Genomic DNA, 21,534 nt, shown 5'->3' on the forward strand with positions numbered 1-21,534 from the left:
CCCTCTCCCACTCCCCCTGCTTGTGTTCCCTCTCTCTCTGTCTCTCTCTCTGTCAAATAAATAAATAAAATCTTAAAAAAAAAAACATTAAAAAACCCCAAAAAACAAAACAACAAAAAACAGATTTTCACATGACTCTAGATAGCCAAATAAAGTGACCTCCTTGTTATATACAATCTTACCAGCAGAAATCTGTTACTTGCTATCCATAGTTAGCAGTACACGGACAGTAGATATTCCTTCTTTTAAAGAAAGATTTGTTTATTTGAGAGGGAGAGAGACAGAGAGAGCGCGCAAGTGGGGGGAGGAGCAGAGAGAAAGGGAGAGAGAGAATCCCAAGCTGACTCTGAGCTGAGCTGGGAGCCCAACATGGGGCTCGATCTCACAATCCTGAGATCATGACCAGAGCTGAAATCAAAAGTTGGATGCTCAACTGACTGAGCCACCCAGGCTCCCCAGGACAGTAGATGTTCTGAATAATTATCTCGAGGTACTGCAAAATCCTGAAGTTCTGTCTGAATCGTAAGAAAGGACTTTTAAAAATATCATCTGGGGGCACCTGCTTGGCTGAGTCAGTACAGCAGGCAACTCTTGATCTTGGGGTCGTGAGTTCAAGCCCTACCTTGGGTGTAGAGCTTACTTAAAAAAAAAAAAAATCATCCAGTGGGAAATATATTCCATCACGCTAAAGTTCTTTGAAATCTGGAAGCCAAGTACATCACTCACTGTTCATGGTACTTGATTAACTGGAATCTTCCTTCTCCCAATCACTGGGGAGAAAAATACACCATTGCATTTTATTTTATTTATTTTTGTTTATTTTTTTAAAGATTTTATTTATTTATTTGTCAGAGAGAGAGACAGAACACAAGCAGGGGGAGAGGCAGGCAGAGGGAGAAGCAGGCTCCCTGCCGAGCAAGGAGCCCGATGTGGGACTTCATCCCAGGACCCTGGGATCATGACCTGAGCCGAAGGCAGCCGCTTAACCGACTGAGCCACCCAGGTGTCCCCAGCATCGCATTTTAAAATTCTTAGATTACTAACAGAATTATTTTCATCTAGATGCCTGACGTCATGGAGCTTAACTAGATTCAAATTTCAGTGAATTTATTGACATAATTTCAATTCAAGTACTCTACCAGCATTTGGAGGTCCAGCTGTCTCCTCTCCTTTTCAAAATATAGCCACTCATGAAAATCAAATGATCACAGATGAGCATCTAAACTAAATTAAGATAGGTCAGAATAGTGGCAGCATCAGACTATGGTTATGAATTTATTGGATCTTGTTCCACAAGCTCTGTCCTCAACCTTTCTTTTCTTTTCTTTCTTTTTTTTTTTTAAAGACTTTATTTATTTGAGAGAGAGAATGAGAGAGAGAGAGCACATGAGAGGGGGGAGGGTCAGAGGGAGAAGCAGATTCCCTGTTGACAGGGAGCCCGATGCGGGACTCGATCCAGGGACTCCAGGATCATGACCTGAGCCGAAGGCAGTCGCTTAACCAACTGAACCACCCAGGCGCCCCTCAACCTTTATTTTCACTGTTAACACACGAAGCAGATGGTATTCAATGGACATCCACCTGCCCCATAGGCACACTCTGCTCTGGGCTCTGCTCTGTACACTTACTTTTCTCACTCACTCAAGAAATCTTATTAGAATGCGTTTGAGTGAAAATGGCATTATTATGTGGCAAACCAATAGAATTTAATTAATTAATTAATCTTTAAATGTCCCAATAAAACTTGATTTGCAAAATCAGATGATGGGCCGGATTTAGCCCACAGGGAACCAATACAATTTTAGGATAAAAATTAAACCATTTCCATGCTTTGCCAAACTCTTACAGGTAGCAAGTTATTTGCAATACACCTGGTTAATGATCTGGGCACCCGTGTACTCTGACCGTGTTGAGAACCTCTGAGAATAGTAACTCACGTAGAAAGTCTATTTCACTGATGTGCACTTTAACCATTCATTCCCTCAACAAATATCTACTGAACTTATACAAGAAGCTGGAGAAACAGCTGCTTTCATAGTTTAAAAGAAAATCACAGGTGGGGAGCGCCTGGATGGCTCAGTCGTTAAGCATCTGCCTTTGGCTCAGGTCATAATCCCAGGGTCCTGGGATCGAGCCCCACGTCGGGCTCCCTGCTCAGCGGGGAGCCTGCTTCTCCCTCTGCCTGCCGCTCCCCCTGCTTGTGCTCGCGCTCTCTCTCTGTCAAATAAATAAATAAAATCTTTTAAAAAAAGAAAAAGATAAAGAAAATCACAGGTGGGTGAAATGATCCCCATCATTAATCTGATCCCCGTGTCCAACATCAGATAAGCGCTCTGTTGAATGGAAGGCAGATGCTTCCTAGCCAATTGCATTAAGTTAGAAGAGAGCTGGATCCTTGGGAAATTAAAATCCCAAGGGGAGTCCTTGTTTTTATTAATTTGCCAAATTGGCCATCAGTTTGCTCAGCCGCTAGTCTCTTTGGGAGCCCGTGATGCCGTGCTGGGAAAAGGGCGAAGTGGGGGTTGACTGGGAGGCGGTTGATGCCACAGGGTTATCAGAGATGCGCTAATTCCGATTTCTGCTGCTTTTTGTTATCGGATTTGTTTTTATTCGATGATTAGATTTGCTACTATTTGCTATTTGGTATTAGATTTGCTATTCTTTTTGTCATTAGAGATTTGCTATTTCCAATTTCTGCCGCTTTTTTTAAAAGGGAAGGAAGGAAAGAAGGAAAAAATAGAAAAATAACAGATCTCACAAAATACCAGCTGGTTGGGCCTCATCAGGTAGTGTCTGGAAATGTCAGTGATTTGTATCTACGTATCTTCCATGAGAGGCAGCAAGGAGGCCAATCTGTCATGAGGTCTAGCCTGGTAACTGGACATTTCGGGTTAAGCACTGGTCCGGCCCCCAGCACCTGCTAGTTTGCTCCTTCATCCTTGGGTTAACTCAGGAGCCTCTCTCTCTTTCCCCAGAGTTCGTTTGTGTGCTGGACGCCTCGGATGAGTTCCTGAAGGAGCGGGTGATGAACCTTCCTGAGAGCATCGTGGTGGGGACCCATTACAGCCAGGACCGCTTCCTCCGGGCTCTGAGTAACTACCGGGACCTCAATACTGAAGATGAGACTGTCATCAACTATTTCGATGAGATTGAAATCCACCCAACACATATTGGTATGAAACGAGCTCAGGACTAAGGTGAATGTGAAGAACCATTGCCAAGTGTCAGGACCGCCCCCCCCCCCCCCCCCGCAAGGCACCCCAGCTGCCTGCCTGTCATAGGGCTGGGGGTGGGGACGGGGAAGCAGAGCTATGTCCCTGGGGCCAGGAGGTCACAGGATAAACAGGGGAGTGCTCCTCCTGGGGAGTTCTTCTACTTGAGGATTTGGTGTGTGTGTTGGGGGGCGTGTTGGGTATTGTTATATGAAAACATACACATATATTATGAAATCGAATACCAAATTGGCATTTTTTTTAAAGGACACTTCAAAGATATGTATATTTGCTGCTGGCTGCTTTGGGTCATTCTCCCAGCTTCCTCGGGGGCAGCGTTTTGTCCCTGTAGCATTGCAGGGCCCTGGTGTTCTTCATGGAGCCCCTCCTGGCCTTTATCCCGGCCATCTGACCCCTCCACTGCTACTCAGAAAGCAGATTGTTCTTCATTGCATTCCTCTTTGTTTCCAGTAAACACTGAACTCAGATCTTAGCACCCAGCAGGTACTCAGTAAATAGGAGCTGTCATCAACCTCACCGTGGTGTCATTGTTCCTGGCTCCAAATCTCCGCTGTCATAAATGTTTCTACTCCCCTGGGCTTTGGTGAACCGCTAAACTTCCTTTCTGGCTTCCTGGATCTTGACATTTCTTCCTCCCCTGGGTTTGGTGAGAACCCCCTAGCCTGGTGGAAGCTTAGTGGCCAGGCCAAACCCCTGAGGGCCTCTCAGGGTCTCTCTTTGTCCTCAAGAGCCAGAGGGACAGCACCTGGACCCTGGAGTGCTGGGAGGGGTAGCGCCAAGGAACGACGTCCGCATGAGGCAGGAGAGCTGATTTCAGGGCTGGTTCTGCTCATCTGTGTTTCCATCTGTGAAATGGGAAAATAACCCCTGGCTTATAGAGTTGTTCCAAATGCAGAGATAATAGGAAGTGTCTGGAGTACCGGGAAGTTCAACATGTGGTAACTAATTTTGTTATTACTAAGGCATAACATAGCGTGCTATTAAGCAATAAAAAGATAATGCAATTTATAAATCTACAAAATCCATTTGGCACCTGCGGAAACAATTGGATTTTGTCCTCATCTGGACGTGTCTGTACACATTGGACCCATGTTTTCCATGTAAAACCTTAGGATTTGAATCTACTTATGGAAAGTAGCTCACCCTATTTGATTAGAGAACTGGGAGAGAACGGTGAGAAAATTGCACAAAAACAGTGATTGCCATCTTTTCAGTAAAGCTCAAAAAGGTATTTATGGAAAAATCAGGAGAGCCCCGGAGAGAAATGTTGAGAAAGACAGAAATGAGGGGGAGGAGTGGATGAGTGGTCATTGCGTTCCTGTCTCATTCTGTGCCCATCACATTTGGCCTCATCTCTACCCCGGATAAGCAGGAGATGACGTAAAAGGGAAGGGAGAAATAGATCTTAGGGATGGGTGTGGGAGAGGGGTCAAGGTCAGGAATGCAGACCAGCCTCAGAAGGATCAGGAATGGGGCTGGCACCTACATTTTCTCTCTGCACCTTTGGACTCCTCTTCTCTCTTGGAGTCTCTTTCTTTCCAGCTCTTTGGACTATCATCTCTCCTCCATCACCCTCATGGTGAACTGGGGCCGCCCCACAACCCAGGAGTTTCTACCCTTGGAGCCAAGCCTAGAGCTAGACTTTCCACCCTAATAACACATCCCTAGAAGGGCAAATCCAAAGTCATGGTTTGGGCAGGTTCCCACCCCCAGTCAGCAATTCCCCTGTCCCAGGGTCAGGGCCAAAGTATTGGTTTGGGCAGCACTAGTCTCCAAACGTGAGCCTCTTCAAAAGTGTTTCAGAGCACTTTCAAGCACATCAAGTTGTAATTACTCTGTTAGAGAAATCGGGAGAAATACATTTAAATGTCAGGGCACAGGCAACAAGTGGAATATATGAGTTTTGTATTATTTTGGTTTTGTTTGCTTTTTGGGGGCTGGCTTCCTCCCACCAAGTGATACATTGACCCAGTTCTTCCCCTCTTCCCATGCAGAAGCTAGAGGTGCCTCTAGTCTGGGTCAAGGTCATACTGTAGGAACATAGGGAGCGGGCATGGCTGTGGTTGTGCCTGGGGCGGGGTGAGAGGAGCCTTACCCCTAGGAAGGTCTGAGGTGCTGAGAACCAAAATCGCCCACTGCACACCCTTCCATGGGGGCACCTTCCAAGGGAGTGGTGTAGAATTTAGTGTTGAGTGACTTTGTGGAGAAACCCGTTATTTACCAAGAAGCTGCTGTGGGTTTTTTGTTTTGTTTTGTTTTGTTTTTGGTCTTGATTTTTTCTTTTTTTTTCAAGATTTTATTTGACATGGAGACACAGCGAGAGAGGGAACACAAGCAGGGGGAGAGGGAGAGGGAGAAGCAGGCTTCCCGCTGAGCAGGGAGCCCGATGCGGGGCCCGATCCCAGGACCCTGGGATCATGACCTGAGCCGAAGGCAGATGCTTAACGACTGAGCCACCCAGGCGCCCCTTGGTCTTGATGTTAACATTAGTCAGATATTCTGGAATTTGGACTTTTCCCTATTCAAATAGGCTAACTGAAATGGTTTGTTTTTCTTATGAATTGGAAATGTATCCCAGGATCAGAGTCTCAGATACAGAAAAAAAAGAAATGGAGGAAATCCTATCTGGTTTTCAACAAGTGCGAACTTCCTTCTGTGGAAACCCCCATAGAAGCATCTTTCTCTGCTTGGATGCTTCCAGGGATGGATAACTCTTTTTTTTTGAGGAGGTCCTTCTGCCCCCCCCCACCCCAACTCAAAATCAACGCTGTCAGAGCTCAAAGACTGAGACCCAGTCTTCCAGCCCTGGGACTCCCAGCCACGGCGCTGATATTTGCCAGCGAGCCAAGAAATCCTGAACCGTGCTGGCCACTGGAACACCAGTGCGGTCATTTCCATAACGTACCATGGCACATTTATGGGAACAAAGAATTTTCCGGAATGTGATCTCAGAGTATGTTGCAGAATGTATGTGTGTGCTGATCTCCTTCCTCTCTCCTGGTATTTAAAGATGTAGGAAAACTTGAAGACCCTCAGAACAGACTTGCCATCAAACAGCTCATCAAAGAGATCGGGGAGCCTCGAAATTATGGTTTAACGGATGAAGAAAAGGCAGAAGAGGAGCGGAGGGCTGTGGAGGAGCGGCTGGCCAAGGAGGCGATGGACGAAGCAGAACGGGAGGCCAAGGAAGCCGTGGAGTTGGCCGAGAAGATCGCTCGCTGGGAGGAGTGGGTGAGTGAGAGTGTGGATGGGTTGGGGGTGGGGGGTCAAGCCATTTAGGACAGCTGCATTTCCCATCCTGCTTGAAGAGAAATGTCATGGAAATACCCAAGCACGTTTTTTGTTTCTTTGTTTTGTCATATGACCATTTCCTAAAAGGTGCCCTTGGTCTTTTGCTTGGGATAAATAATCACGATAACAGTAACTAGCTGTCACCAGGAGTACTGATAATCCAGATCCCTGTAACTGGGTCCCCTGGTGCCACATGGCAACCTTGGGATTTCCTCTCGTTTTCCTCCATTTATCCATCTCACCTGGGTGGTCGGCCTCCTTCACCCTCTCAATCCCCCAAATCACGGAGTCTTACCTATTCTGCTTCCGAAAATCGTACTCAGATCCACCCACAGCTCCTCACTTCTGGTCAGGGTCGGAGTTTCTCGCCAGAATTACGGTGCCTCCTCACTGGTCTCCCCACGGTGCACCTGTCCCTTTCCAGCCTGTTCCCATGCTGCCGCTGGCCGTCCTCCTAACATCCGGATCCACAAGAGCAATTCCCTGTTGAAACGCTTCACAGGCTTGCATCACTGTGAGACCAAAGTCCAAACTCATTATGGGGGCCCTCAAGGTTCTGGTTTGATGCATTTCAACAACCCACTATCTGCGCAACTAACTTCCTCGCTTGCTTTGAGTCTTTCCTAAAAGGTCATCTTTCCAAGGAAGCCTTTCCTGCACACCATATTTAAAATGTCAACCCCATGGGGCGCCTGGGTGGCTCAGTTGGCTAGGCGTCTGCCTTTGGCTCGGGTCATGATCTTGGAGTCCTGGGATCGAGTCCAGCGTTGGGCTCCCTGCTCGGTGGCGAGTCTGCTTCTCCCTCTTGCTTTGTGCTCTCTCCCTCTGTGTTCTCTCTCTCGTTCTTTCTCAAATAAATATATAAAATCTTTAAAAAAAATGTCAACCCCTGCCGCTCCCCACCACCTGTCCTATCCCCTTTTATATTCCTCAATTTCCCTCTTTTTGCATTTATTCTCGTGGACTATTTATTTTATATATTTATCTTGTTTATTGTCTTTTCTCTGCGCAGAATTTAAATCACAGGAGGACAAGGATTTTTGTCTATGTAGTTCACTACCATACTTCCAATGCCAAAAGCAGTGCTTGGCATGTAATAGACAGTCAGGTATTTGTGGAAGGAAGGGGGAGACAAAGGAAGGGTGTCCTTATGTACACATCTTTGGGTGCCTGGTTATCTCCTTAGCACGAATTCCTGAATTTTGTTAGATCAGACTACAGGTGGTTTAATTTTTGATACGTATTTCGAAACTACCTTCTAGCAAGGGTAAAGCAGCTCACACCTTGTCTACCAGTGGCTTTCCCTTCACTTCCTCTAACCCTGCTTTCTCAGTTTTGCTCACAAAATATCAACCTGATAAACAAAACCCCAACCCACTGCTTTAATGTTCATCTCTCCGGTCAGGCATGTAACAGCTCTTCCTATGTTTCTTAGGTTGCACGTTTTCTCTGCTTGTGTTTGGGTGGTGTGTCCTTTTCTTAGTATTTTGCAAGAACAGCTCCTGATAAGGTAGTGTAGTCATAGAAACACGAATGGCTTCAGGAGACAAGGGTTTCCCAAGCTGTGTTGCTAGCGTCCAAGTCTTGCTCCTTCTCCTTGTAAGTTTGTGGCTCTGTGCCTCCGTTTCTCCATCTGTAAAAGGAGGATGATGATAGTACCTGCTTCATACAGCGACTGGGGTGAGCGACGGGATGGGGGTGATGAGTCAGTATGTGCATAAATATTCGGTCAGTGCCTGGCAAACTGTGTGCATCTCGTGATAGCCTAGCTTTTTAATAATCTGTTGCAAGTAGTTTTTCTCAAACTCATCAGTTATCTTTTGGCAGCACTTATGGTGTCTCTTCTGGACATAAAGAAGTTTTATGGTGGTATGTAGTCAAATCCATCAATCCGTTTCCCATGTTGATTTCTGGGTTTGCTGTCTTGCTGGGAAAGACTCTTTTCGAACAAATAATACCGGTTAGGACTCTTTATCTTGCAAGTGACAGAAAAGCAAACTCCAAATGGCTTAGAAATAAAGAAAACTTATGGATTCACAACAAAGTCCAGGGGGGTAGGGCTGGCTTCAGGCAAGGCTTGATATAGTGGCTCAGATGGTGTTACCAAGGACCTGGGGCCCCTATCTCTGCTCTGCCCTCCACATTGGCATCATCCTTAGGTTCTACGTGATAAAAGTGCTTGTCCTTTACTAACATCCAGAGCCGGGAGGTGGGCTGGACTGATGGGCTTAAGTCCCACCTAAACCACCAGGCTAAGAAGGGAGACTTCTCAAAGGAAATCTGGAAATTACTATTTCCAAGAGAGGAGGGCCCATATGCTGAGCAAGGAATAACACGCGGCCACCAGATGAATGAATACCTTCTAGACTTTCTATTAGCACTTCTGTGATTCTTTCCTTTGTTCCTTCCTTCCCATCCTCCCACTCTTACTTTCTTCATCTGGGCAGCTAAAAGTTATCTTGATTTAAGAAGTGAGTTTGGGATCCAGTTTAATATTTTGTAGATTACTAAACAGTTGTTATAACACCATTTACATCTTTTGTCTGCTGTTTGCAATGCCATCTTTATCATAATGTGGTGACCACGTACAGCGGTATCTGGTTCTAATGCACTCTGCGGTGAATCGGGTGAAAGTGTTCTCCCCTTTCTGTCTGTTTACCCCAACCCCCAAATGTTCTATTTGTAGAATAAACGACTAGAGGAAGTGAAAAGAGAAGAAAGAGAATTACTAGAGGCCCAGTCTATTCCCCTGAGAAACTATTTAATGACCCACGTTATGCCAACACTGATGGAGGGGCTGAATGAGTGTTGTAAGGTCAGACCGGATGATCCTGTTGATTTTCTGGTAAGAGATTTTTTTAAAATATCAATTTGAAAATAAAAGATGCCTGAATCTAAACAGAAAGCTAGTTGAGATAGAGAAACTGTGTGTCTGGTTATTTGGGAAATAGCCTCTAAGACCTTCACAGTTTATAGTAAGATTTTCTTACTCATTTGAAAGTAAAGATTTATGGGGGCGCCTGGGTGGCTCAGTTGTTAGGCGTCTGCCTTCGGCTCAGGTCATGATCCCAGAGTCCTGGGATCGAGCCCCGCATCGGGCTCCCTGCTTGGCGGGAAGCCTGCTTCTCCCTCTCCCATTCCCCCTGCTTGTGTTCCCTCTCTCGCTGTCTCTCTCTCTGTCAAATAAATAAAATCTTAAAAAAAAAAAAAAGTAAAGATTTATGTACTTTCATTTTTTTATTTTATTTTATTTATTTATTTGACAGAGAGGAGCAGGGAGCCCAATGCGGGGCTCGATCCCAGGACCCTGGGATCATGACCTGAGCCCAAGGCAGACACTTAACCAACTGAGCCACCCAGGCGCCCGTAAATAAATAAAAATCTTAAAAAAAAAAAAAGTAAAGATTTATGTACTTTTATTTTTGAATTGTTAACATTAGTAGTAGTGTCTTCTAAATTGACTTGTCTTTTTTTCCTTTCTTTCAATTATAGGCGGAGTATCTCTTCAAGAACAATCCTGAAATGCAGTGAAACTTTCAAGATCGTGTGTGATATACCTTTACAGAGATAGAGATGAGGTTAACAGTGTAATTTGAAAATTTGCTTGAAAAAAAAGTTTTTCCAGTTTTGGGGAAATTCTTTGTCTTCCCCACAGGCAAATACTTTGTTATTTTTTCTTAATACTTCATAATTTTTTTTTGCAAATACTTTATTAGGTAGAGTCATTATAAAAAGCTGATGGCAATGAGTGACTTCATTAAAGAACTTTATTTGAAAGGTAAATTGATAAAGTATCATCTTAATGATTTAAGATGTGCCCTGGAATTAATGATTTAATGTTTCATTCTTAGTCAAAGTGTTCTGCGCACTTGGATTTACAGTAATTTATAGCATGAGGAAAATCAGACTATATATGATTTGAACACGTAGGCTAATGACTTTACAGAGTCTGCTCTTGCCGTGTGCCAATGGGATCAGAAAGAAAGGAAAATGGTTTATGCTTTGTTGACTCACAGTCAGATGTCATTGACTTCCACTAGGTTAAGTTTTGAGTTCAGGGTCAGTACCTTAAGCGATGAGTCAGAGAGGGAATTGTAAACCTTTTGGTAGAAAAAAATCCCGTAACAGAATGAATGATTCTAAATATTTGGGATAACTAAAAGTTGAATATTTTCAACAAACTTTACAATATAGGTGTAAGCCATCAATCTCTATGGTCTTTTCTAGCTTGAAAAATCCCATCATTTCTAGAATTACACTGAATGAGAAATTACCCTGAGTGAAAAATATATTGAAATCTATTCCATCTCTTTAAATAATGTAATCTGAATATAACTGCACTGTTTTTTTTTTATTATGGTAAAATACGTACAACATAACATTTACCATTGTGACCATCTTAAAGTGTAAAAGTCAGTGACACTAAGGGCATTCCCTGTGTTTGTTCCATGAAAGGGAATTAAATGCAAAACGACCTCCGAAGGCTGAGGCGGCAGGAAGACCACAGAAAAAGGGTGACAAGTCCAGCTTGACAAGAAATGGTTTATTAAGGAGACTTATGAACAGAAGTGTGTCTCAGGGTGGCCCCAAGACGAGTAGATCCCCGAAACCCCCCCCCCTTAAGAGCTGCTTTTATTGCCCTAGGGGCTGGGAGTCCACCCAATGGGAGAATAGGTGTGTGTTGAGGCACCTGGGTGGCTCAGTCAGTTGAGCATCTGACTCTTGATTGCGGCTCAGGTCATGATCTCAGGGTCGTGAGATTGAGCTCCGCTGGGCGTGGAGCCTGCTTGAGATTCTCTCCCTCTCTCTTCGCCCCCTCCCCCTTTAAAACAACAACAATAACAGAAAGAATAGGTGTGCGTCATAGTCCTAATTCCAGGGCACATCAAGGACCTTACGCCCTAAAGGTACACATAAGGGTGTGGTTAAACAAAAGGAAAGAATGTGAGGGAAGGACTGAGCTTGAAAAGGCTTCAGGTCACAGAGCTGTCCGCATGTCAGCTGTCAGCCTTTGCCCAAGATGCATTAGTCTGGTTCACACAGTACGGGATACTCATCACCACTACCTAGTTTTAGAACCTTCCCATCACCCAGATGGAAATCCTGTCCCCCGTACTATCCCTTCAACCCAGCTCCTGGCAACCACCAATCTGCTTCCTGTCTCTACGGATTTGTCTCTCCCGGATATTTACATAAACAGAATCACACAATATGTGGCCTTTTGTGTCTTCTTTCACTAGCATGTTTTTAAGGTTCATGCCATAGCGTGTTATCAGGGCTTCATTCCTTTTTGTGGCTGAATAATATCCCACCACGTGCTGTTTAACCATTCATTCGTTGATGGACCATTTGGGTCGTTTCCACCTTTTAGATACTGTGAATAATGCTGCTATGAACATTTGTGTACAGGTTCTTGTTTGAACAGCTGGTGTCAATTTTGGGGGGCGGATACCCAGGAGCGGAATTGCTGTCACTCAGTAGTTCTATGTTTTAACTTGCTGAGGAACTGCCAAACCTCTCTGCAGTAGCTGCATCATTTTCCACTCCCACCAGCAATGCATGAGGATTCCAATTCCTCTGCATCCTTACTAATGCTTGTTAATGTGTGTGTGTGTGTGTGTGTGTGTGTGTGAGGGAGAGAGAGAGAGAGAGAGAGAGAGATGCTAATGGGTCTGAAGTGGTGTCACACTGTGACTAAGCATGTTTTCATATGCTTGCTGGCCATTTGTATATCTTCTTTGGAGAAATGTACATTCAAGTCCTTTGCTCACTTTGTATTTGTGTTTTTGCTACTGAACTGTAAGAGTTTTTAATATATTCTGCATGTAAGACCCTTTTCAGATATATTGCAAATATTTTTCCCTATTCCATGGCTTATCTTTTCACTCTTGATGGGTGCCCCGAATGCAAAAAAGCTCTTAATTTTGATGACATCCAATTTACCTATTTTTTCTTTTGCTTCCCTGCACTACTTTTGACCCTTACATTTTAATCAAAAACACTACGTAAATAAAGAGAACACATCTTCAAGTTTGAAGTCATTAGCCTTTATAATAGTTACCTTTCATGCCTTCACGTTGGTTACATTTCATGACCTTGCTTCTTAGCTCACTGAGAAAACCCAAGCAATCAAAAGAGCCATTCTATCCTCCTCCTGCAAACTAGCTCTGTTTCCCTTCTGTGCTTCCATCTGAGACCAACTCCTGACTTGTGCCCTGGATGCCAGCCGGTCTCACATCATCAGATGCTGCTCCTAGAACTGTCTCTTCTCTCTCACAGCCTGATTGGAGAAATTCTCTTCTGGATCATCACCCTTTGCTTCCAACTTAATGAATTAGCTCCTACACTTGAAAACGAAACAAGACAAAAACGGATTAAAATGCAAAAACCTTCCTAGCCCTCTGCATTCTCCTCCAGCCATGGCCCCAATATCCTGTTCCTCTTTAGATCAAGGTTACCAGTGACCTCCAAATCCAACTGTGAAATCTTACTTGACCTCTCTGAGCATTTTATCATTTGCTCTTTGAAATCCTCTTTTCCCTCCACCTGAATGTCTAAAGCATGGCCAATCCCATTCCTAAGCACACTCGCCCCTCCCCTCAACTGCTGCTCCCCCATGCCCCCATCTAAAGGATTGGCAAATCCATCCTTCCAGTTGTTCAGGCCCCAAACCTGGTGTCACCTTTGACTCTTTTTTTCCTTATCCACATTCAGTTCTCCAGTGCATCATACGGGCCCAACTTGTCTGCTTGCTTCTCACCCCTCAGACACTACTGTCCTGGCCCAAGACACCACCATCTCCCACGTGGATCGAGGCTGTCACCTGTCCCTGGGCTGCTCCTTCCTGTCACTGCTCTTAACATATCAGCAGGGGGATCTTTTTCAAACAGATGTCAGATCCCCTCAAAGCCCTCCAAGGCCTTGCCCTTTCATGTAGGGTGGAAGGCAAAGTCCTGACCTAGCCTACGAGGCCCGATATAGTCTGACCCCAAATGACCTCCCTGCCCCCTCACTTCGCTCTTCATTGCCAAGCGCAGTGTGCTTTGGGGCCTTTGCCTGGAATCTTCGGCCCACACGTATCCCTGGCTCACTCTCACTTCATCCTTGGCTTGGATCAAATATGTCCTCAAAGGGGCCTCCTCAGACCATCCTCTTGATGACATTCTACTGTTCCTTTTCTCTGCTTGCACTGACATCATTTTATAAGCCTATGAGTTTATTGTCTCTTTCCCCCCACTAAAATGGAAGCACCACAGGGGTGGGGATTTTGTTTTTTTCTGTATCTCTAGAGATGAAGAAGGTACATAGTACATGGTAGAGATGTATAAATATTAGTGAGTGAAAGCTATTTAGCTGAAATTTTGTTATTTATTTTATATAACTAATTCAAATCTCCAGTCCTTTGACAAAGTCCATAATACACATTTCCATAGGCTGTGATGGGATACTTGAGTAACTCTGAGGGTCACTAAGAGGCTTTACTAAGTGGCACTGATTTTGGCGAATTCATATAGAGTCCAGCCCTCCGCCATGCAAGTTAAGAAGAGCGATCTCAGCCATGTCTTCGGTCAGGCAGGACCCTGAGATGCTGACTTGTCTTAACTAGCCTCCTAGGAGACCAGGAGAGAAGACAGAGTACCGATTGGACTTACAATGAGACACATGATTGTTGAGCGGGAGGTTACTTGTACCCATTTCACCAGCACATTCTCGTCCTAGAAGCAGGTTATCTACTCTGAGTAGCCGGATGATCACAAGTGCTTGGGGAACGCAAAACCACGACAAGGCGTTGGCTTCCGATAGCTTGCTCTATCCTCCCCGCCCCCCCCCAACATACCTGTCCTGTGTTCTGGTCCTTCCCGACAAGGTGCACTTGCCTAGGCTTTTGGGTGGGCAGTGAGTTTTTACCTCCATGACTCCCCTTGACACATTCTCTGTCCTGGCCCAAGACACCACCATCTCCCACCTGGATTGCGGCTGTCACCTGTCCCTGGGCTGCTCCTTCTGCGACGGCTCTTAACATATCAGCAGGGGGATCTATCTTTTTCAAACAGATGTCAGATCCCCTCAAAGCTCTCCAAGGCCTTGCCATCTCATGTAGGGTGGAAGACAAAGTCCTGACCTAGTCCTGACCAAAGACCTGACACCTGGCTGGCTCAGTCCAAACAATGTGTGACTCTTGATCTTGGGGTCATGAGTTTGAGCCCCACGCTGGGTATAGAGATTACTTAGATAAATATTTTTAAAAAAGAGTAAAAAGCCAAGCTTCAGAATTGGGAAGATATTTACAATGGATATACATAGATATGCACAGATCTACAGTAGATAAATGACAGAGGACCTGTACTCAGAATATGTTAAAAATTCCTCCAAGTCAGTAAGACTGACAATCCCAATTTTTAAAAATTTCTGACAATCCAATTTAAAAATAGGAAGAAGACTTGAGAAACCACTTCATAAAAGAGGATACCCAAATGACCAATTAGCATATTAACAAGTGTTCAAAGGCAGTGATCATCAGAGAAATGCAAATGAAAACCGCAGGGGGATTCCAGCACAATGCTGTCAGATGGCGCAAATTACATGGGACTGTTTACGTCAAGTGCTGGGGAGGATGTGGAGCAACTAGAACACACATGTATTACTGGTGGGACTACAGATTGGTACTATCCCTGTGATAACCTTTGGGAGTACTTACTAAAGCTAAGTATGGGTATACACATGATCCAGCAATTCCACTCTTGGGTCTATGCCCAAGAGGGATGAGTGCTTAGGTCTACAAAAAGGCATGTACAAGAATATTCAGAGCAACATTACTCATAAAAGCCCCGAACTGGGAAAAAACCCAAATGTCCATCAATAGGAGAAAGATACACTGTGATATTTACAGTAGGAGAAAGATACAGTGATAGTAGAGAATAGTACACAGCAATGAAGAAGAATGAACTGTCACTCCCACAACAAAGTCTCATATAGTGTTGAGTGAAAGAAGTTATTACATACAAGGGTGAATAGTGTACGATTCCATGTGTATGAAGTTGAAAAACCGATATAACCAGTCCATAGTGATAGAGGTCAAAATAGGGGTTACGTGGCAGTGGTGGTGGTAATGACAGACGCTTATTCACTGGGACGGAGTGTGCTGGGGTACTGAACATTTTCTCTGTCTTGATTCAAGTACTAGTTACATGAGAGTGTGCAGAGGATAAAAATCCATACAGCTCAATAGGCAGTATTATGGGGCGGGGTAAGCACAAAGGCCTTCATGTTTGAACACGTTACTGTTTAATTGTACTTTAATAATCTTTTAAAAAGGAACTGGTATTCTACCTTAAAAAAATGAAATACACCATGTACCCTAAACTAAAAACAAAACAAAAAGCTAAAAACAAAACAACTCCTTAAAATGTGGACCTGTTCATAGCCATAGAGTTCCTGCGATCCACTTTGGGAAAGAAAAATACCATTTGAATTTCCATTAAGAAAAATTAGTCTTTTATGTTAAAAAATGGAAATTAATCAAAGTGCCATTCAGATTCTTTATTTAGAGTATTTTGGGGTATGACACAGTATTAGGTGTTAGATACAAAGTCAGTTTGGTTGAGAAGGAAGGCAGACTCTGCAATGGCTCCCAGTGATCTCCGCCTGATGGTATTCATGCCTTTCGAGTGTGGGTGGAACTCTGTGATTGGCTTCTATCCAATGGAATCTGGCAAATCTTAGGTTACCTAAGACTGTATGAGGTCATGCTAGCAGAATCTTTTGCCTTCTGTGCTTAAATACTTTGATGAAGCCAGCTGCTCTGTTGGAGAGACCCACATGGCTAAGAACTGAGAGGGCCCTTAGCAAGCAGCCAGCAAGACACTGATACCTTCAATGCAATAGCTCTGAAGACCTGAATCTTGCCAACAAATGTGTGTGGAAGTTAAGTCCTTCCATAGTCGAGCCCTCAGATGAGACTCCCTCTTCCCCCAGCCCACCATGAATGTAGCTTTGCCCAGCTAAGCCGTGTCCAAATTCCTGACCCCCCAGAAACTGTTAAATAATGTGTTTTTTTGTTTTTTGAAATGTGTTTTAAATAGTTTGAAATTTGTGGCACATTGTTACACAGCACTAAATAACTAGTATCATTGAATATGCATCATTATTTTCTAGGAGTTAGCAACCTGAGATGATCATTGTTATGGACTGAATGTTTAAATGTCCCAAAATTCATATGTTGAAGTACTAACCCCCTCCATGTGACTGTATCTGGAGATGGGGCCTCTAAGGAAGTAATTAAGGTTAAGTGGAGTCCTAAGGGTGGGGGCCATGATCCAGCAGGATTAGTCTCCTTAAAAGACACCAGAAAGCTGTTCTCCCTCTCTGTCCCTCACCTTTCCTTCCCTCCCATCACCTCTCCCTCACTCCCTCTCCCCACCATGGGAACACAGTGAGAAAGTCGCCATCTACAAGCCAGGACGAGTGTCCTCACCAGAAGCTGGTCATGTTGGCACCTTAATCCTGGACTTCCCAGCCTCCAGAACTGTGAGAAATACATTTCTATTGTTTTTTTTTTTTTAAGATTTTATTTATTTATTTGACAGAGAGAGACACAGCGAGAGAGGGAATACAAGCAGGGGGAGTGGGAGAGGGAGAAGCAGGCTTCCCGCAGAGCAGGGAGCCTGATGTGGGGCTTGATCCCAGGACCCTGGGATCATGACCTGAACCGAAGGCAGACGCTTAACAACTGAGCCACCCAGGCGCCCCTACATTTCTATTGTTTAAGCCACCAATTATTCTGTGGTATTTTGTTATGGCAGTTCATGCTAAGATAATTACCAACCGTTTTTGTTTTAGCCAGATTAATTACAGAACTGAAAATAATTGAATGGAAAAAAAATAACTGAACGGAAATACTGGGCAAATCTAAGTTGCCTTTAAAGAATCAGAAACAACTTAATTCTTAAGTACCAATATATGCCAAGCATGGTTTTGTGCTTTGGGCTTAGAATAGTTTGAACAATACAGTTAGGGTTCCTATCTTCATGGAGCTTAGATTTTAGTAAGGATGACAGAATAAGTAAAAAAAAAATTAGTGAGGAAGTTCTGGTTATGTGATAAGGATTATAACGCAAGTAGTTTACATAAGGTGGTCTGGAAAGGCACCTGGGAGGCAGTGACAGGCAAATGTTGACAGGCTGAGAACAAGCCAGCCATGGGAAGGGCTAGTGCAGCAGTGCAGAGGGGGACAAGCACGGAAGCTCTGAGGCAGCAAGGAGCTGAGCATGGTTTTTTTCTTTAAGATTTTATTTATTTGAGAGAGAGCACGAGCAGGGGGAGAGGGAGAAGCAGCCCAGCCCCCCCCAACCCCCCCAGTGTGGGGCTCGATCCCAGGACCCTGGGATCATGACCTGAGCCGAAGGCAGGCGCTTAACCGACTGAGCCACCCAGGCGCCCCTAGGAGCTGAGCATGTTTAAGGAAAAGAGGCCAGTAGGGTTGAAACACAGGGAGGAAAGGGGCAGAGTTTGAGATGAGGTTAGAGGGAAAATCAAGAGCCAGATCACCCAGGCCTTGTAAGCTACTGTCAAGTTTGGTTTTATTCTAAGAGTGATGGGAAGCCATTAAACTGGGTTTTAAGTGAGAGCATGATAAAATCTGAGTTATGTTTTCAAAGTCCAGCTGCTGTATGGAGGATGAATGGAAGGAAAGCATAAACAGAAGCAGAAGAGCACGGAGGCCGCCCCAACCGCCCCAACTAAACAAGACAGTGGCTGAGACTAGGGTGGTGGCAGAGGAGATGGAGAAGGGGGTGATTTCTGATGGATTGTGAAGGTGCAATTGACAGGAGTTGACGGCGGTTTGTCTATGGGTACCAAGAGATAGGAAGGAATTGAGGAGACTGACTTGCTGTTTTGGCTTCAGTCTGGAAGACCTTTGTATTGTTGACCTAAAGGCAGAGACTAGAGGAGGCACAGGTTTGGGCCACTTCTCATCAACATGCTATTGAGCTTCTTTCTTTCATGCAAATGGTAGTAGACACATTCTTTTTTTTTTTTTTCTTTTTTTAAGATTTTGCTTACTTATTTGAGAGGTGGGGGGAGAACACAGAGGGAGGAGCAGACTCCCCACTGAGTGGAGAGCCCGATGCGGGGCTTGATCCCAGGAACCTGAAATCATGACCTGAGCTGAAGGCAGACGCTTAACCGACTGAGCCACCCAGGCAACCCTAATAGACACATTCTTTAAAACATAAACTAATAAGCATCTAAAGGGAATTTAAAAGAATTTAAAGAAAAGATAGCTCAAGGGTACAGTACTCATTAGATGAAAGTGCATATGCTACTGTTTTTACTTGAGGGACACATAAATCTGGTTAATCTTGGCTAAAAAATTTTTTTCCAAATTTTTATTTAAATTCTAGTTAGTTAACATATAGTGTAATATTAGTTTTAGGAGAATTTAGTGATTCATCACTTACACGTAACACCCAGCGCTCAACACAAGTGCCCTCCTTAATCCCCATCATCCATTTAGCGCATCCCCGCCCACCTCCCCTCCATCAACCCTGTTTGTTCTCTATATTTAAGTCTCTCATGTTGGTTAAAAAATTTTAAAACGTATGCATCATTAGTTGCCAAATGAATCATGTAGTTTATTATTGGGATAAAAATCTCTATAGCAACATAGTATCTCCAATTATCACCTCCTAAATGACACTGAAGCACAATCTAAGCTAGTTCCAATATGTGAAAAGGATCTGTTCTGAAAAACATTTCTGTCCATTTCTTAAATTTAAATGCACTGTGGACCTATGAGAACCAGCTTAGGAATTTTTCCCCCTACTTACGACATTGTTCTGTGGAAAATGCAGTCTGAATGATCCTTAAGATACCAGTAGGAAATGTCTTCCCCCATGTCCACAGTCAGTAGCTCACAGGCACTGTGGTAGGACAAGGGCTTCGGGGATGGGGCTGCAGCTGGAGGGAGTGGGCTGGGCTCTGAGGACAAGCAAGGCCAGGCTAACAAAAGGGATCCTGTCTTAACCAGTACACTCACTGGTCACTGGCTTTATCTCATGCTCCACTTTCCTTGGCTCAAGTTATATCCTTAAGTGGATGCTAAACGTTGGGGATACGTGAACACCTAGCTCATTACGCACTCGTGAAGTTTGGGTTGGATTAGATTGTAGTTACTGAGCGTATGGAGGGCCTTTCCTTCTGTGCTGAACTGAAACATGACTCCAAGATACAAATCTTGCTTTCAGAGTTTTAAAATCCCTATCTCCAGGGACACCTGGGTGGCTCAGTCAGTTAAGCGTCTGCCTTTGGCTCAGGTCATGATCCCAGGGTCCTGGGATCGAGTTCCACCATGGGCTCCTTGCTCAGCGGGAACCTGCTTCTCCCTCTCCCTGCTCCTCCCCCTGCTTGTGCTCGTGCTCGTGCTCTCTCTGACAAATAAATAAAATCTTAAAAAAAACCCCAAAAACTCTATCTTCAGGAGCTGACTTCTCAGCTCCTGAAACATGTTTTCTATCACCTGATAGGCATTTCTAAAGGTCCCACAGGCACTTCAAAGAACCCATACCAAATGACTCTCATGACCTCATCCCCTCAGCCAGTTAGTTATCCTTCTGTTTCCTATTTACTGGTAGCTCCCTCCACTCTGTCGCCCTCCCTAGAACCTTTGAAATCTTGTCTTCTTCCTCTCCCTCCTCTCGCACATTCAGGATTAACTACATCTCCTAAATCTCTCTGAAATCAGTCCCTTTCTTCTTTATTTCAAGCATCATCATCTCTTACCTGAACCACAGCAAGAGCTAACCTACCCTCCAGCTTCAAAAGCTCTCCCAGCTCAAATTCATTCCCTACCCTTTGACTAATCTTCCCGGACACGCAGATGTGATCTTATCACTGCTGTCAAACTTTCGATGGTTCCCCCATTCACAAAAAAGATAAAATCTGAATCTTTCAATGGCTCCAGGTCTCGAAGGCCGGTCCTTCGAAGGGAGGCCTTGTTTGGCCACCTTACCTAAAGTTGACCTCCCCCCGTAATTCTATTACCTGGTTTATTTCATTCATGGTTCTTAATTCCCTTGTCTGTTTATGGGTTTATTATTTGCCCCCCATTTCCCAGGAACATAAGGTCTAATGGGTCAGGGATCTTGACTATTTTTCGTAGTGGAGAAGCTTTACAACAGTGATGGTGCCTAGCAGGTGCACAACATTCTGCTGGACAAAGGCCCCTCATTGTCCGCCTCCCACTCCTCTGCAGTTTCATTTCCACCACATATCTGTGGTCTAGTTACTTCAAAAGTCTCCCTGTCTCCAAATAAACTTTAAATTATTTGTACTTTCCTTCTTTTTGAAAAGTTGTTTCCTGTTATGCCCTTCTCCTCCTGTCCCCTTACTAAGTCCTAACTTTTTTGTCAGCGTATTTTTTTTTAATTGTTAAGCTTTTTTTATTAAAATTTTTTTTGGGGGGGAGCGCCGGGGTGGCTCAGTTGGTTAGGTGTCTGCCTCCAGCTCAGGTCATGATCCCAGGGTCCTGGGATCGAGCTCTGCATCAGGCTCCCTGTTCAGCGGGGAGCCTGCTTCTCCCTCTCCCTCAGCTGCTCCCCCTGCTTGTGCTCTCTAATGAATACATAAAATCTTTAAAAATAAAAAAAAAACAATTTGTTTTTTTATTGATTTGTAGTTGACACAGAGTGTTACATTAGCTGCAGGTATACAACATAGAGATTTGACATCAGGACATTTCTATCCTTATTTTTTTAAAAGATTTTATTTATCTATCTGAGAGACTGAGACAGAGAGAGCAACAGACAGCATGAGTGGGGAGAAGAGGGAGAAGCACGCTCCCCACTGAGCAGGGAGCTTGATGCGGGACTTGATCCCAGGACCCTGGACCCTGGGATCACAACCTCAGCTGAAGGCAGACACCCAACTGAGCCACCCAGGCACCCTATAAGGACATTTCTAAAGTCACCTGGGGAAGTCTACTTTGATTCCGACAAGTATACTTCCTTCT

General features: G+C 44.4%; 1 protein-coding gene and 1 long non-coding RNA gene across 4 annotated transcripts in view; one reads left to right on the top strand and one right to left on the bottom strand.

Annotated features, from left to right (window-relative positions):
* The window catches only part of AK7 (adenylate kinase 7), a 67,785-nt gene extending 56,051 nt beyond the window's left edge, over positions 1-11,734 (top strand). The window contains exons 15-18 of the mRNA XM_036104710.2: positions 2,976-3,173; positions 6,244-6,464; positions 9,211-9,369; positions 10,017-11,734. Coding sequence (XP_035960603.1) covers positions 2,976-3,173; positions 6,244-6,464; positions 9,211-9,369; positions 10,017-10,055 — 617 coding nt within the window. The 3' untranslated portion in view covers positions 10,056-11,734. The remainder of the gene's footprint in view (positions 1-2,975; positions 3,174-6,243; positions 6,465-9,210; positions 9,370-10,016) is intronic.
* Positions 1-21,534, bottom strand: part of LOC144378887 (uncharacterized) — a 34,694-nt gene that overhangs the window by 11,416 nt on the left and 1,744 nt on the right. For all 3 annotated transcript variants that reach the window (XR_013440826.1, XR_013440825.1, XR_013440824.1), the window contains exon 2: positions 6,820-8,157. This is a non-coding gene — a long non-coding RNA (uncharacterized LOC144378887). The remainder of the gene's footprint in view (positions 1-6,819; positions 8,158-21,534) is intronic.

This window comes from Halichoerus grypus, chromosome 8 (assembly GCF_964656455.1).
Source record: "Halichoerus grypus chromosome 8, mHalGry1.hap1.1, whole genome shotgun sequence".
NCBI lineage: Eukaryota > Metazoa > Chordata > Mammalia > Carnivora > Phocidae > Halichoerus > Halichoerus grypus.